A 14,027-nucleotide genomic window follows, 5' to 3' on the forward strand; every position below is an offset into this window, starting at 1 on the left:
CTCTCTGTGAACGAACTGTGGACTCAAAAAAGATCTCGAATCTACAAATCCGATCTATTTATAGAAAAATAGTTATTATAAAAATTTCTATTTTTCCCTACACAGTTATAAGTAACTAAAATTTTTGTAACCTTAAATTATTTCAGAATTATATCTAGTGTGAATTCAATTAAATAATTATCACATTTGTATCCCCCCTTTTTTTGTGTTATCCCTTGTATCCTAGTATCTGTATCTTGTATCCTTGTATCCTTGATATCCTTGTATTCTTGTATCCTTGTATCTTGTATCCTTTTATCCTTTCCTAGACTCCCAATTCGGTTGCCAGACCACTTTTCTAGAGTTGTAGACCTACAATTTTGGTTGCAGACCGCTCTTTAGAGTGATGACCCTCATTTGGTTGCAAGGAACATCTTCAGAGTGTGGTACCACCATTCGGGGTTACCAGTCCCCTATTCTAAGAGTCCAGGACCACAATTCTGGTTTCCATTCTCTTATATTTTAGTTTATTAGACCCTATTCTGGTTGCAGACCACTCTCTATAGTGAAGACCCACTATTCTAGAATTTGCAGACACCATTTCTGGTTGCCAGATCCACTCTTCTACGGCGAAGACCGCCATTCGGTTCGCTCTAGACCACTATTCAGGTGTGTAGACCATTTTTGTTTGCCAGACAAACCTTTTTTCCCTTCTAGGGCGGAGACCCACCCTCGCCCCCCCCCCCCCCCCCCCCCCCCCCCCCCCCCCACCCCCCCCCCACCCCCCCCCCCCCCCCCCCCCCCCCCCCCCACCCCCCCCCCCCCCCCCCCCCCCCCCCCCCCCCCCCCCCCCCCCCCCCACCCCCCCCCCCTCCACCCCCCCCCCCCCCCCCCCCCCCCCCCCCCCCCCCCCCCCCCCCCCCCCCCATTATTTAAGACGATCACATGTGTTATATTTTGGCTGCAGTCCGTTAAGTTTAATTACATCTCTATTATTATCTCGGTGTGATATTTATAATCATTTCGACAGGCTGTACCTCGGTGGGTTGAGGTGAGGTCAATACTTTGGGGGTTTAGTTTCTTGAAATCAGACTTCGATGTTGTGTTACTCCAGTCATGGGTTCCCAAGTAAGCTGCTTTTCGTGACATCCTACAATATTATAATCGGCGACAATATCTCGTTTCATTTCATGAATCGAAATGTTTACCAATTCGTGTGATATTTGATATTTGATTCTGATAGAGGATCCTGATTCTATATCATAGCTTGTTTTGTCTATTACATACCCCAAACTTGAAGGTTTCTTAGGTTTTTACAGTTAACAACTCGTGTTTTGTTTCAGGAGCGTGGTGATATCAACGAAGCGGCCTCTCTGCCTTTTGTGACGGACGCGATTCTGTCACATATGGTCCTTCGAAGACTTATGTTCACATACCAGGCCCCTATAACATCTACTACGGATGTCTTTTAAATGTCCTCCGCAAGTGACAAGCAGTTCAGACGACCAATGTGGCGTGAACTGTATGTGATCTTAAGATGCTGGCTGGTGTACAGTCACATAAAAAGAAAAATAAGATGATGGTTAAATAATGTTCATTTGATTATCATGCGTGCTATGTTTTATGTATTAGAATTTATTCTTATTGCTTAAAAGGAATTGTGTATCATTTTGACATCAAGCTACGTAAACTCGAATTTTCATTAGTGTGGGCTGCTAAACAAGTTTTCGCATTATTTTCGTCAGTTTTCTTGTTGTCATTATATTGGTGGTTCCCCAGAAAACGAATACACAATCTTACGATCGTTATAAATTAACAAAAGGCTCCATGTCCTGGTCAGTGAGAACCCTGTTCTATGTCATCAAAACTGTCCGGCAGAAAATCTTGCACCGCATAAAGAATTTGTGCAAAATACTGCGCAAATTTTTAAAACCTGCTACCCTCATCTCTAACTTATCTGCACATCTACTACACTACATACCCATCTGTCGCGAACATACACAGAGTGCTATTACCATCACTCTACCCCAATCATCCTAGGTACTAGCGCTACCCTGGATCGAATATGGAATCGGATTTCTATTTGGCGTTTCTGAAACTGTAAGGCTCCCCCAAAATGGTGGCTACAAACTAGTTGGAACACATCTTGTTTGAATACTGTTTGAACCAAATTCAACTCTCTGCCACAACACAAGCAGGACAAAAATTGTCAAAAATCCGTTTTATCTGCCTAACTGGTTCTAAATTCTTGACCAGCAAGGGTGTATAATGGGTGTTTCTGGGAGAGTGTAGGGCCACCAAACTTGTAGGAACTATAGGGTCAGTACCAAAGATTCCGACCTGTTTGGGGCCAGCCGAGGAAGTTTTAGAAAAAAAATTCATTTTTGTTCATTCCGTTTCATTCCATGATCAGGGAGCCTTGGGCGAACAATTTTGAGTCAAAATAGTTAGTAAACACCTCCACTACATGTACAATCATATGCGAACTCGGCAGCCCCTTTAACAGACTAAATGACGTTTCTAATGCCTCAAAAGAAACCGTATTATCTTGGTTCTCCAATTTCCGATTTATCTTCTGTTTGACGCGGACGCGTACCTGAAACCTAATGAAAGATTAGGCGCGGCAGACATTGTCATGCTTTCAGCCGCTCGCTACGGGTTTCCAGTTTCAGGGCGCTACGTTTCATTACCAGCGTAGGTGGGCCAACCAGTGTAAGAAAGAATATATGAAGTATAATTGAAGTGGCCAAACATAATGTATTAAAATTTTGTATCAATCTAATCATTAATGAATCTTTGTTCGGAAAAAAAAATGAACTTCGTTATTATTTTATTTGACGGATTCGTCGAATGAGTGTGGACGATTGTAGGGGAGTTGATATCAAAAAGATTTACTCAATTCGGGACTCAGGGTCTGAGTATAAGGATAAGACCAGACGTTTGCACAAACTGATTATGTACTGCCCATTTGCACGCCCACCATGTATCACTATCAGTGAAAGTAAATGGCATTGTGCGGATGCGTGCTCCTCCACAATTCAAGATTTTTTGCTTAATCTGACCAAAAAATGGTTGTGTCACCAAGCTCAGAGGCACAATATTAGGTGCGGTATAAAAGATCGAAATTATGCGGCACGCACCCGACTTTAAAGGTAAATGTGCGGTAAGGGTGCGGTAAATTTTTTCCAATTACTGCGGCAAATGTGCGGCGGATTTTTTTGTCATTTTGTGGGGAATTGTTGCAGTTTATGTCTTTTGCATTTTCACTAGGACTTGGGAAATTCTAACGTATTTTTAACCGCCGATTTATCAAAATGGTCTGTTTATGTGTTACTGAGGGTGTTGTATTTTTACTTGCTCTTGTGTTTGAGGATGACTGTTTTCCGAGGCGTGATCCAAACTGATATTATGCTGGAGGACTGAAAACAGTTTCCTCCCAGATTCGTAAAATGTGAACCACCCTCTGAGCTCGATGCTTGCTGAGATATCCCTTGTTTTCTGTGGTGGTATCTTCTGTTTTTGTATGGTGGAGTTGATGATGGCGTCACTGTCGTAAGATGTTCGTTCTTAGGAACGGTCCATGACGTTGTGATGTGCTATAGAGTAATCTGATGATGTGGTGAGTTCGAATGATAACTGATACACTAGAATCGAAGAACGGTTAACGTCGGAGGGTTCCATAGCGGATGGGTCCCGGTGTCCGAAAGGGCCTGGGTCACGGTCACGAAAGGGCTGGGTTCACGGTCCCGAAGGATGTGGTCACGGTCCGAATGGGCCGGGAAACTGTCCCGAAAGGGCATGGGTCACGTCCGAAAGGGCCTGGGTAAACGGTCCCGAAAGGGCTGGGTCCACGGTCGAAAAGGCCGGGGTCACGGTCCGAAAGGGCCTGGGTGGGTTAACGGGTCCCGAAGGGCCTGGGTACGTGGTAAACGGGTCACGTGGCTAGGCATGAGTTTCTAACGGGACTGGGTCACGGTCCGAAAGGGCTGGGTACCTGGTCCCAAAGGGCCTGGGGTCCGTGTAATGAGTCAGTCGGCTAGGTTTGTGTTCCAAAAGGGCATGGTCACGGTCCCGAAAGGGCCTGGGTCCAGGTTCCCGAAAGGGCCTGAGTCACGGTCTAAAAGGGCCGAACTTTTAACATTATTTTGGTTTTACACTCGAAAACGTTAAACGCGGAGAAAATTCAAAAAATATGCGAAAATTACGCGGGAAAATGCTCTAGAGTTTAGGCACCGAAATATGCAGTCAGCAGCGAGGAAGAGAAAATTACAAAATGTGCGGGGTAAACAATAAATTATGCGGAAATTTGCGGGAAAACAGGTAAATTGTGCGATCCCGCACTTATCGCACTTATAAGTGCCTTGCGGCAAGCCTTAGCAGAGACGATTTGTTCGGTGAGATATCGTGTAATTTTTTAATAAAAGTAAAAAACGTGACGTCACAGTCGATATAAGACACGAGCGCGACCCTCGTCTTGATCTATATAAGGTGAGACTTCTTATAGAAGAGTGAGATTATTAAGGTGGAGAATTTTAACGTTGGTGCAAGTTTGTCCGGTATCTAAATGAGCTGCAGCTTTGAAAACTTGAAAAAGTTAGTCGAAAACCGAGGTCGATATATACAAATTTCGTAAAGGTCAAAAATCACTATATGCTTGCTTTGATTTTGAGGCACTATATGCTTGCTTTGATTCTGAGGCACATGAACCAAGAATAGAATGAGAGCACACGAAAACTAAAAAGAATCAGGTTAAAATAGGCTTCAAATTTTTTGATCTCTGCCCAAAAACGTTCACAAGATTTCAAAGCAAAACTCTATTTAATTAGGAACTTGTTCATTTGATTTTGGTAATTGGTGCTTTCATTTTTCTTCAAGATTGGATTTCTTAAAGAGCTTATGGAGCTGTTGCTGAGCACACGTCACCGTATTTATTTAATACATTATATTGATAATCTAAACTGTAGTGAAGCCAAAAATGTTCAATGGCCTTCAAACGCATTCTCAGGATCTGTCGGACGATGATGTGATTGACATTGGCAACATGAACTGAGTGAGTAGTCAGCTGGTGGGGGCAACCTGGAGGCAACTCTCATGCTGTATGTACTAACAACTTAACAAGGTGCACGTGAACTGACGTGAAGTCAGGGCCATCGTACATCACGTAGACCACCAATATGAATAAATATTCATTCTCAAAGTTTGAAGACTTACAAGATGCACTAAAGTTAATGATCGTGGCGAATTTTGTGAGCTCAATTACAAAATAGTAGACGCTTTTAATGGAATACAACAGGAATTGAAGTGTTCGTCAGAGCATTAACCGTGGGAACAATAACATAAGAAGGTAATGAAACAACAAATCAAGAATGAGCAGCTTGCTGACTGGCCCAAACTACAATCTTGCGAACTGTGGGTCAATTTCGTAAGAGTGAGTTTAAATTATCTAAGGTATGTCTATGGTTCGAAAAAAGGTTAGCTTTATGATTGACTCCTCCGTGCATTTTATCCCTTAACACTTAAAGGTCTCCCTTGCGAACAGCTGACATGAATGCCATTAACAATCTCCGTAACGAGTGTGGTGTTAGTGTGAACAGTGTCAGTGTTTTTCTTTTTGAATGTTTTTAAAACATTAAAACCTGAAGTCCCCAGATAAGTGTGATGGGAACAAAATTCTGCGATCATCAAGTAATTTAAATCAAAGCAGGGCAATTTAATTAAGTTTCTTCTATTGCTCTATTATTATATCATGACAGTCTAATATTATATTTTTACTAAAATATTCTCTTATTCGAAGGAAAATGAAAAATTACTGTGATTGGTGATATTGTACAGAAAATGTAAAAGAAGCGGCTTTGGAGAGGTTGATGGTAATTGTCAAAACCTTAGCTGAAGAAAAGGGTATAAATAAGATTCTGGTTGTTTTTCGATCTAAAGAAGAGGAAGAAAAAAATATGGTCAGCGATTATATTCGACTCGTTGGGATTGTACAGCTTATATATAAGAGGATAACCGAGGGTTTATGAAAAATAGTCTGCAAGCTGAATTAAATTAGTGCTTTAGAGTGTCTATATTAGGTCCTGATCGTTAGAAAGAGGCGGCTAGGGGTAAGCCAGTGAAAGTATGTAAGTTGGAAAGTATTACGTAAGTTTATTAGTATGTAAGTAAGAAAGGTGAGGAGGGAAAATAAAAAGGACCTAATTTTACTCTATCAAAACAAATACGATCGATTTAATAAGTGTCTGTGTCTGTGTAGTTAGAGATTCAGAGAAAATTTAGCATCCATTTTGAAGTTATCTTTCTCGGATCTTCAAAGTGTGCAATTACATTTTATCGAACGGAATTTTAAGGTTTATTAGTTAATGTTATGGTGCTATAGGTGATCTGGCTATATTTTGTACCCTTTTTAAATTTTTTTTTTTTTCCAGGGGCGTGTGCACTGACAACACAACTAATAGCGTGGTACTAGTTGTGGATCTGGTGGGGAGGTGAAACAATTTGTTTACGTTTGAAGTGGGCCTCTATTCAGATGTTGAAGGGTGATACACATTTTGGTTACGTTTTTATGTGCGCTCTATTCAGCAGGTTGAAAGAGGTGATACACATGTTGTTATTATATAGAAGGCTTTTTTAACATTGTAAACGCTTTCTTTTTACCCCCCTTTGAAGGCCCGAATTATTTTCTGAACGAAAGTCAAAAATAACGAGAAATCGATTTTATTATCATTTTGATGACCGTTTTTAACTAACATTGCACGAAAAATCGATTTAGCTAGGTTTCAGAACCTATATGCTAATGCTTAAAAACACTTCTTATCCTCAAATCTCGATATTTTATAGTTTTTAGAATGCGAAGCAACAAGATATATTGGTAATCGTATGTAGTGGACACGTACTTAGTTGCGAGTCGCAAACTAAAAAACACCCTCTGTCGCATCTACAGTACGTGTCGCATACGATCCTTGTGCGTACTTAGTGCGACAAATATCCTGACTTATTTCCATGTTAGGTCGCATCCTATCTTTCTTATGGACCATTAAGTGATTGTAGGGTCGGTTCAAGTCACTTATTTCGAAAGTAAAGTAATTCTTGCGATCCGATTGTCGGTTCAAATCACGTGTTTCGAAGTTATCACTGATCATAATTCCCTTCGGGTCAGTGTCTAGAGAGTATTTCAGTGTGTGATCTTGGGTACTCTTAAGCAGATATGATCCTAATTCCTTTCCACGCATTGTATGAAGTATATCTCGATTGGGATACAAGTTTCATTTACTTGGCCATAATTAAGGTCACGATGATTCTACCAACGCATCGAACGACATCAACCTGTCTTCTTCTAATTCACCTTCATTCCTGGGACGCACTACTGGTTCAAGAACGTTGTCTCGTCGGATAAACCGCTCCTGCTGGCTCAGAATCGCGACCCGCCAAGACCTCCTGGCGATGTACTGAGAAGACCTGCGCCGGTCCGTCTCAGTCTGCGAAACAACACTACTGTGAACTATGGACGCAGGGGTGCCTTCGGCGGCGCGCGCTTCGGCGTCGCGAAAAAGTGGCAAGCAACGTAAGTCAAGGCTTTCTCACGGCCTCTTTTAGTCGGCGAGAGATTGCGCTACTGTGCCGCGTCGAGCTGAGATTGGAATTGACATCGTCATATTAACATGGGCGCTCCGAAGCTACGATCAAGAATTGACATATGACTCGGTCAAAAGAACGCTGGGGGATTGTAAAAATTAATGAGTTTTTATATTAATATGATTTGCTTGTATTACGTCGGACCCCCATGGTCGTTGCTCTTTACGTCTGGCGATACAGTGGGTTGTTTTTCGATCTAAAGAAGAGGAAGAAAAAATATGTATGCGATTATATTAGACTCGTTGGAATGTACAGCTTATAACTATAAGAGATAAACCGAGGGTTCTATGAAAAAAGTCTGCAAGCTGAATTAAATTAGTGCTTTTAGAGCTGTCTATATTAGTCCTGATCGTTAGAAAGAGGAGTAAGCCAGTGATAGTATGTAAGTAGGAAAGTAGTACGTAAGTTAATAGTATGTAAGTAAGAAAGGTGAAGGAGAAAATAAAAACGGACCCCTAATTTTTACTATATCCAAAACAATACGATCGATATAATAAGTGTCTGTGTCTGTGTAGTTAGAGATTCAGAGAAAATATAGCATCCATTTTGAGTTATCGTTTCTCGGATCTTCAAAGTGTGCACATTACCATTTTATCAGAACGGATTTTAAGGTTTATTAGTTTAAACGTTATGGTGCTATAGGTGATACTGGCTATATTTTGTCCCTTATCAGGGAGCGTGGGCACTGACAACACCAAATAATGCGATGGCTAATAGATGTGGATACTGGTGGGGAGGTGAAACACATTTGTTTACGTTTTAAGTGGCGCCTCTATTCAGCATGTTGAAGAGGTGATACACATTTGTTTACGTTTTAAGTGGCGCCTCTATTCAGCAGGTTGAAGAGGTGATACACATTTTGTATTATAGAAGGCTTTTAACACTTGTAACGCTTTCTTTTTACCCCCCTTTGAAGGCCCCGAATTATTTTCTGAACGAAAGCTCAAAAATAACCGAGAAATCGACCTTCTTATTAACTCATTTTGATGACCGTTTCTAACCTAACATTGCACGAAAAATCGATTTAGCTAGGTTTCAGAACCTATATGCTAATGCTATAAACACTTCCTTATCCCTCAAAATCGATATTTTATAGTTTAGAATGCGAGCAACAAGCAACATATATTGGTAATCGTACTGTAGTGCGACACGTACTCTAGTGCGAAGTCCGACAAAAACACCCTCTGTCGCACTACAGTACGTGTCGCACTACGATCCAGGTAGCGTACTTTAGTGCGACAAAATATCCTGACTTATTTCCAAGTTCAGGTCGCATCCTATCCTTCTTATGGACCATTAAGTGATTCGTTGGGTCGGTTCAAGTCACTTATTTCGAAGTAATCTTGCGAATACGATTCGTCGGTTCACATCACGTGTTTCGAAGTTATCCACTGATCATAATTCCTTCGGGTCAGTTCAAGACGAGTATGCAGTGTGTGATCCACTGGGTAACTCTTAAGCAGCATATGATCCTCATTCCTATCACACGCATCGTATGAAGGTATATCTCCGATTGGGATAACAAGTTCATATACTTGGGCCATAAATAAGGTCACGATGATTCTACCAAAGCATCGAACGACATCAACATGTCTTCTTCAATCACCTTCATTCCTGGACGCACTACTGGTTCAAGAAACGTTGTCTACGTCGGATACCGCTACTGCCTGGATAAGAATCGCGACGACAAGACCTACTGGCGATGTACTGAGAAGACCTGCTCCGGACGTCTCAGTCTGACGAACAACACTACTGTGACATGGACGCAGCTGCCTTCGGCGGCGCGCGCTTCGCGCGCGAAAAGTGGCATGCAACGTATGTCAAGGCTTCTCACAGCCTCTCTCTAGATCGGCGAGATGCGCTACTGTGCCGCGTCGAGCTGAGATGAATTGACATCGTCAATTAACATGGGCCGCGCCGAGCTACGATCAAGAATTGACATATGACATCGTCAATAAAGTAAGCTGGGGGATTGTAAAAATGAGTTATATATAAAATATGATTTGCTTGTATTACGTCGTGACCCCCATGGTCGTTTCACTTTACGTCCTGGCGATACAGCTGGGGAGCCGCGCACTCGTGCGCGGCGGGTCATACAACGTATGACAATGATTTGCTACATAACACGTTGTATACCTAAAAATCTAAATGACTCTTATCTTAAATTTTTGTTTAACTGAATAATTTTAAAATAATCGACTGAGCGGTTAATTATAAATTTTAACTCTTAAAATGGCTTCATGATTCGTACCGTACCAGTTTTTACCATCAATCCAAAGTTTATTAATGAACTTGTAGCGCGATGCGTTACTGTGCCGCGCCGCGCACTCAATTGTCAATGAGGCTTCTCACAGCGAAATGCGCTACTGTGCCACGCCGAGCTGCCATGAATTGACATCGTCAATTAATAATGAACTTGATATCAATATCGATAAAGTGTTTCAAATGATTGAAATAATGCCTTTCGAACATTGTATTAGATGTTGGTAGGTTCTTGGAGACTTCGCCGCTTCGTCGTGCCGCACAAACTAGCATTTTTGCTTCGTATCGTCGATCCCATCATCGATCGTTGCTCTGCTTCGCAGAGCAACGATCTCGATGGGTTGACACCGTCAATCAAATAGGTTCTTTTAACAATGTCTTTCTCATTTAACCTCAGCAGATTTTCCGATCATACGGCCGGCTAAGCCTTTTCCATGTTAATGGACTAACCTGGCGCGCATTGTAGCGCGATGCGTAACTGTGCCGCGCCGCGCACTCAATGAGGCATCTCACAGATCGGCGAGATGCGCTACTGTGCCGCGCCGAGCTGAGATAAATTGACATCGTCAATTAAGGCGCGCACTACTTAGTAGCACTTGCCTCAGGCTAACAATTCAAAAAGAAAGTGACGCATGCTACTTCGAAGAAATTTAAACGAGTATCATCCGGCTAAGCCTTGCATATCACACCACAAAAATTTACCTAGGACCCCAGGTTGTAATGTTCATAAACAATTAAAGCTACGGCGGAATGAAAGGCTAAGTGCTGCCCTGTGCCCAGTAAAAAATAAATGAACCTAACAAAGTCCTCAAGCTCAGGGCACAATTTTAGTTATTGTAGGTTCATAACCTTTACGACTCATCAACAATGTTGCAGATATTTCAAACAAATATTGTACACGTTTCACCCGTTAAAAATGCTCAAGAGGGCGAAGAAGAAATTCCAGAGAGATATGGAAATTAACCTTTTTCCTGGACAATGAGGGAAAGAGTTTTGTTAAAGGCTGTTTAATGAGAGCTAAGGGGCCAATATGTGAGATACCTTGGGAGTGCACACATAGTGCACACATTATAGTGCACACATAGTATAGGAATATGTTGACGGTGGTGAAGATGTTTACATTCTGACTAGAGGCTGATAAATAAAAGGTCAAATAGTGATCAAGAGAGTCATAACACATAAGACTTATAAAGAAATGTCTGAGGTGGAGAAGAATAGGCCCAAGGCCGGAGAAAGTGAGAACCACAAAGCAAAAGGCACAAGTTCGTGAGGATTGAAAGATTTACAGTGAGATGCCGAAGAAAGTGTGAATTGAGAAGCTTGAGAAGTTAGGGAATGAAATTTCAGTGAGGAAGAGGTTGAAGAGTGAAAGTCCGAGAGATAAAGAGATCTTGGAGTATTCTCAACCTACAAATGTGGCTTTTATAGATAATTTTATAAAGAGTATGACATTGCCCACTTGAATGGGATGGTTAATAATTAGCTAAATTATTAGCTATTTCAGATTTAGTAATGTGCATATTTTTTGAATGAGTTATACAGGTGTATCTTCAACTAATTCATAAAGATGTAATCGAAGTGCTAGAAGAATCATGTCGAATCAAATTTTGTTTTACTTAATCACCTAATTTGTTCAATTTTACACTTCTACTTTGTTAAGGGTAAGGGATGCCTAAAGAGGGGCACTATTGGCACAGGGGGCGCCAATGTAACATTGAAGCACCGTATTTTCACATGAATATGAGTCGTATTAGTTATTATTTATGAGCAATATATATTGTCTTTTTGTTATCCATAAACAGGAGATATCAAATAACGGAGTAGTTCGCTGTTTATTAGTCTCATGATTGAAATACTGATATCTGGATATTATCCGGTTGGAAGAGACAAGGACAAGTGAAACAAGGAAGTTAGGAGTAAGGGCAAATTTTCGGCGTCAACGCCATCTTCAGGCTAAAATTGTTATAAATGTTAATATATAATAAATGCTTCTATACTAGTTAAAATGCTAAATTGAAATTACACACACTGAATACAGGTTACATCAAATGGTATTATACATTACAATGTGCTGTAGAACAGCACACGATAGATTTTCAGAGCATCGAAGAGCAGTCAACAGGCCTTTAACCTATCCTGATGCTTTGGCTGCTCATTATTCAGAGTTTCACAATAACTTAGAACCAGATATTTCCTTCGATATTTTAGAAATTAACTTATATAGCACCATTAAACGTAAAGTGACAGAAGCTTACTACATTAATTTATTTAAACCTAGCATCAATAACAAAGAAGAGTGCGAGAAGCTTAAGGGATTTCTTTTACAACATATTCAAAGACAAATTTAAACAAATAGCACACGACCCTTATGTTCAGTAGATATTATGTACTTGGACAGAGTGTAAAACGTGTGTACATCACTATTTTCATTGTAATTGTATAATACCATTTGATGTAACCTGTATTCAGTGTGTGTAATTTCAATTTAGCATTTTAACTAGTATAGAAGCATTTATTATATATTAACATTTATAACAATTTTAGCCTGAAGATGGCGTTGACGCCGAAAATTTGCCCTTACTCCTAACTTCCTTGTTTCACTTGTCCTTGTCTCTTCCAACCGGATAATATCCAGATATCAGTATAAACAGGAGATGTTTTGATAAACAGACAAATCTGAACTAGTATTTTTATTTTCATCTGATCATCAAAGAAATCTTTATTCGATCACTGAAAATGGTTACAAATTATTGAAATAGTTCTGAACAGTGTGGAGGGGATGGCCAAGAATAAAGAGTTGTTTAGTTTACTACAAACTTGGCTTGATAAGTTAAAATAATTAAAATGATTTAAGAGGCAAAAATATCTCGATTATCCAAAAACTTTTTCTAGGATGAGCTCAGTTGATAGAGGAAAGAAGAAAAAGGTTAGTCTTTAATACCTGCACAATAGATGTTTTTACCTTTGTAACTTTTTCTTTGATATGAAACTGAATAAAGTTTATATAATGTCAGTATGCCTGTTTTTGATTTGCATTTGAAGTACATTAAATTTTAATTATTAAACCCTAGTGTCAAAGTGGAGTCCACTGTTGTAGTAGCAACTCAGCAACCGCCTCCCTGATGCACACCACCAGGTATGGATATTTCAATTTACAATTTTGCTAGAAGACAAGAATCTTGTCCAGATCAATACTTAGAAATATCTTGTTCCATTGTCTTGTAGCAAAATTCTAATTCAATATTGAGTTCCTTTTCAGATCAACAATTATTATTGATATTGAAAAGTCTCAATTGATAAATAAAAGTTCTCTTAATTTGCTGTATTATGCAGTTCAGATTAAACTCCACTTAACATGTTTTACTGAAAAAATAATAAAATACAATCATTAAAAATTTTCAAGTTATAGTGCGGAATTAAACCCTCTGATGAAGAATTTTAGCACTGTGAGAGTACCTTAACATTTCATGTTCAGTATTACTGTGCTAAATATTTGTTGGGTCTAAATGCCCGACTTCAGCTTTGAATCACAAGCATTAACCAATCACAAAGCGTTTAAAAATAAAACCCTCCAATGATGTAAAAGTTTCTAAATGTGACTAAAATGTCAGCAAAGTTGTGTGAGTAGTTAGTGGACGCTTGGAGGAAATATCCCCTTTAGAGAAGATAATATCCCAATGAAATGATCCTGATTAATAGTGAGTAGAGTGTAGCACTGTTGTCAAAGTTTCCTGTCCTCAAGCAAACGTCATTAACTCATTTAATGAATACACATAGTTATTGCTTTGTTGAATAAATTACTATGAATGGCTCTAACAAAGTGTATTATTGCTTTGTGTTTTTTGGTACATATTGTTTTACATCTCATTTGTATTTCTAGTTATTCACTGTTCCTTAAATCATTATGTACCGTATTATTTAAAATTTTCAACAGTTGATCAACAAAATATCTACTCAAATTTAGAAAAATGCCACAATCAAGTGACGATACATGATTCAGCGATTCTCGAAACATCTGAAATATGTTCCGATATTGCACAATGCATAATTACGTCACAATTAGCCCAACATAATGCCTCTCCAAGTCTTTGTGCTCTTCCTATATCCTTTACCGTAGACCCATTGTGTGCTACAGACCCCCAGTTATGCAAACT

At 39.9% G+C, this 14,027-nt stretch overlaps 2 protein-coding genes across 5 annotated transcripts in view; both read left to right on the forward strand.

The window, feature by feature from the left end:
* Positions 1–14,027, forward strand: part of LOC134816912 (mucin-2-like) — a 765,431-nt gene that overhangs the window by 421,675 nt on the left and 329,729 nt on the right. The window lies entirely within an intron of this gene.
* The window catches only part of LOC134816915 (diacylglycerol kinase iota-like), a 63,989-nt gene continuing 62,690 nt past the window's right edge, over positions 12,729–14,027 (forward strand). For 3 of the 4 annotated variants that reach the window (XM_063825955.1, XM_063825944.1, XM_063825946.1), the window contains exons 1-2: positions 12,729–12,799; positions 12,945–13,009. In XM_063825955.1, the coding sequence (XP_063682025.1) occupies positions 12,767–12,799; positions 12,945–13,009 (98 nt within the window). In that variant the 5' untranslated portion in view covers positions 12,729–12,766. The remainder of the gene's footprint in view (positions 12,800–12,944; positions 13,010–14,027) is intronic. The other variant, XM_063825949.1, reaches the window with a different exon arrangement.

Source organism: Bolinopsis microptera, chromosome 6, assembly GCF_026151205.1.
Source record: "Bolinopsis microptera isolate Bmic1 chromosome 6, MBARI_Bmic_1.0, whole genome shotgun sequence".
NCBI classification, from domain to species: Eukaryota; Metazoa; Ctenophora; class Tentaculata; order Lobata; family Bolinopsidae; genus Bolinopsis; species Bolinopsis microptera.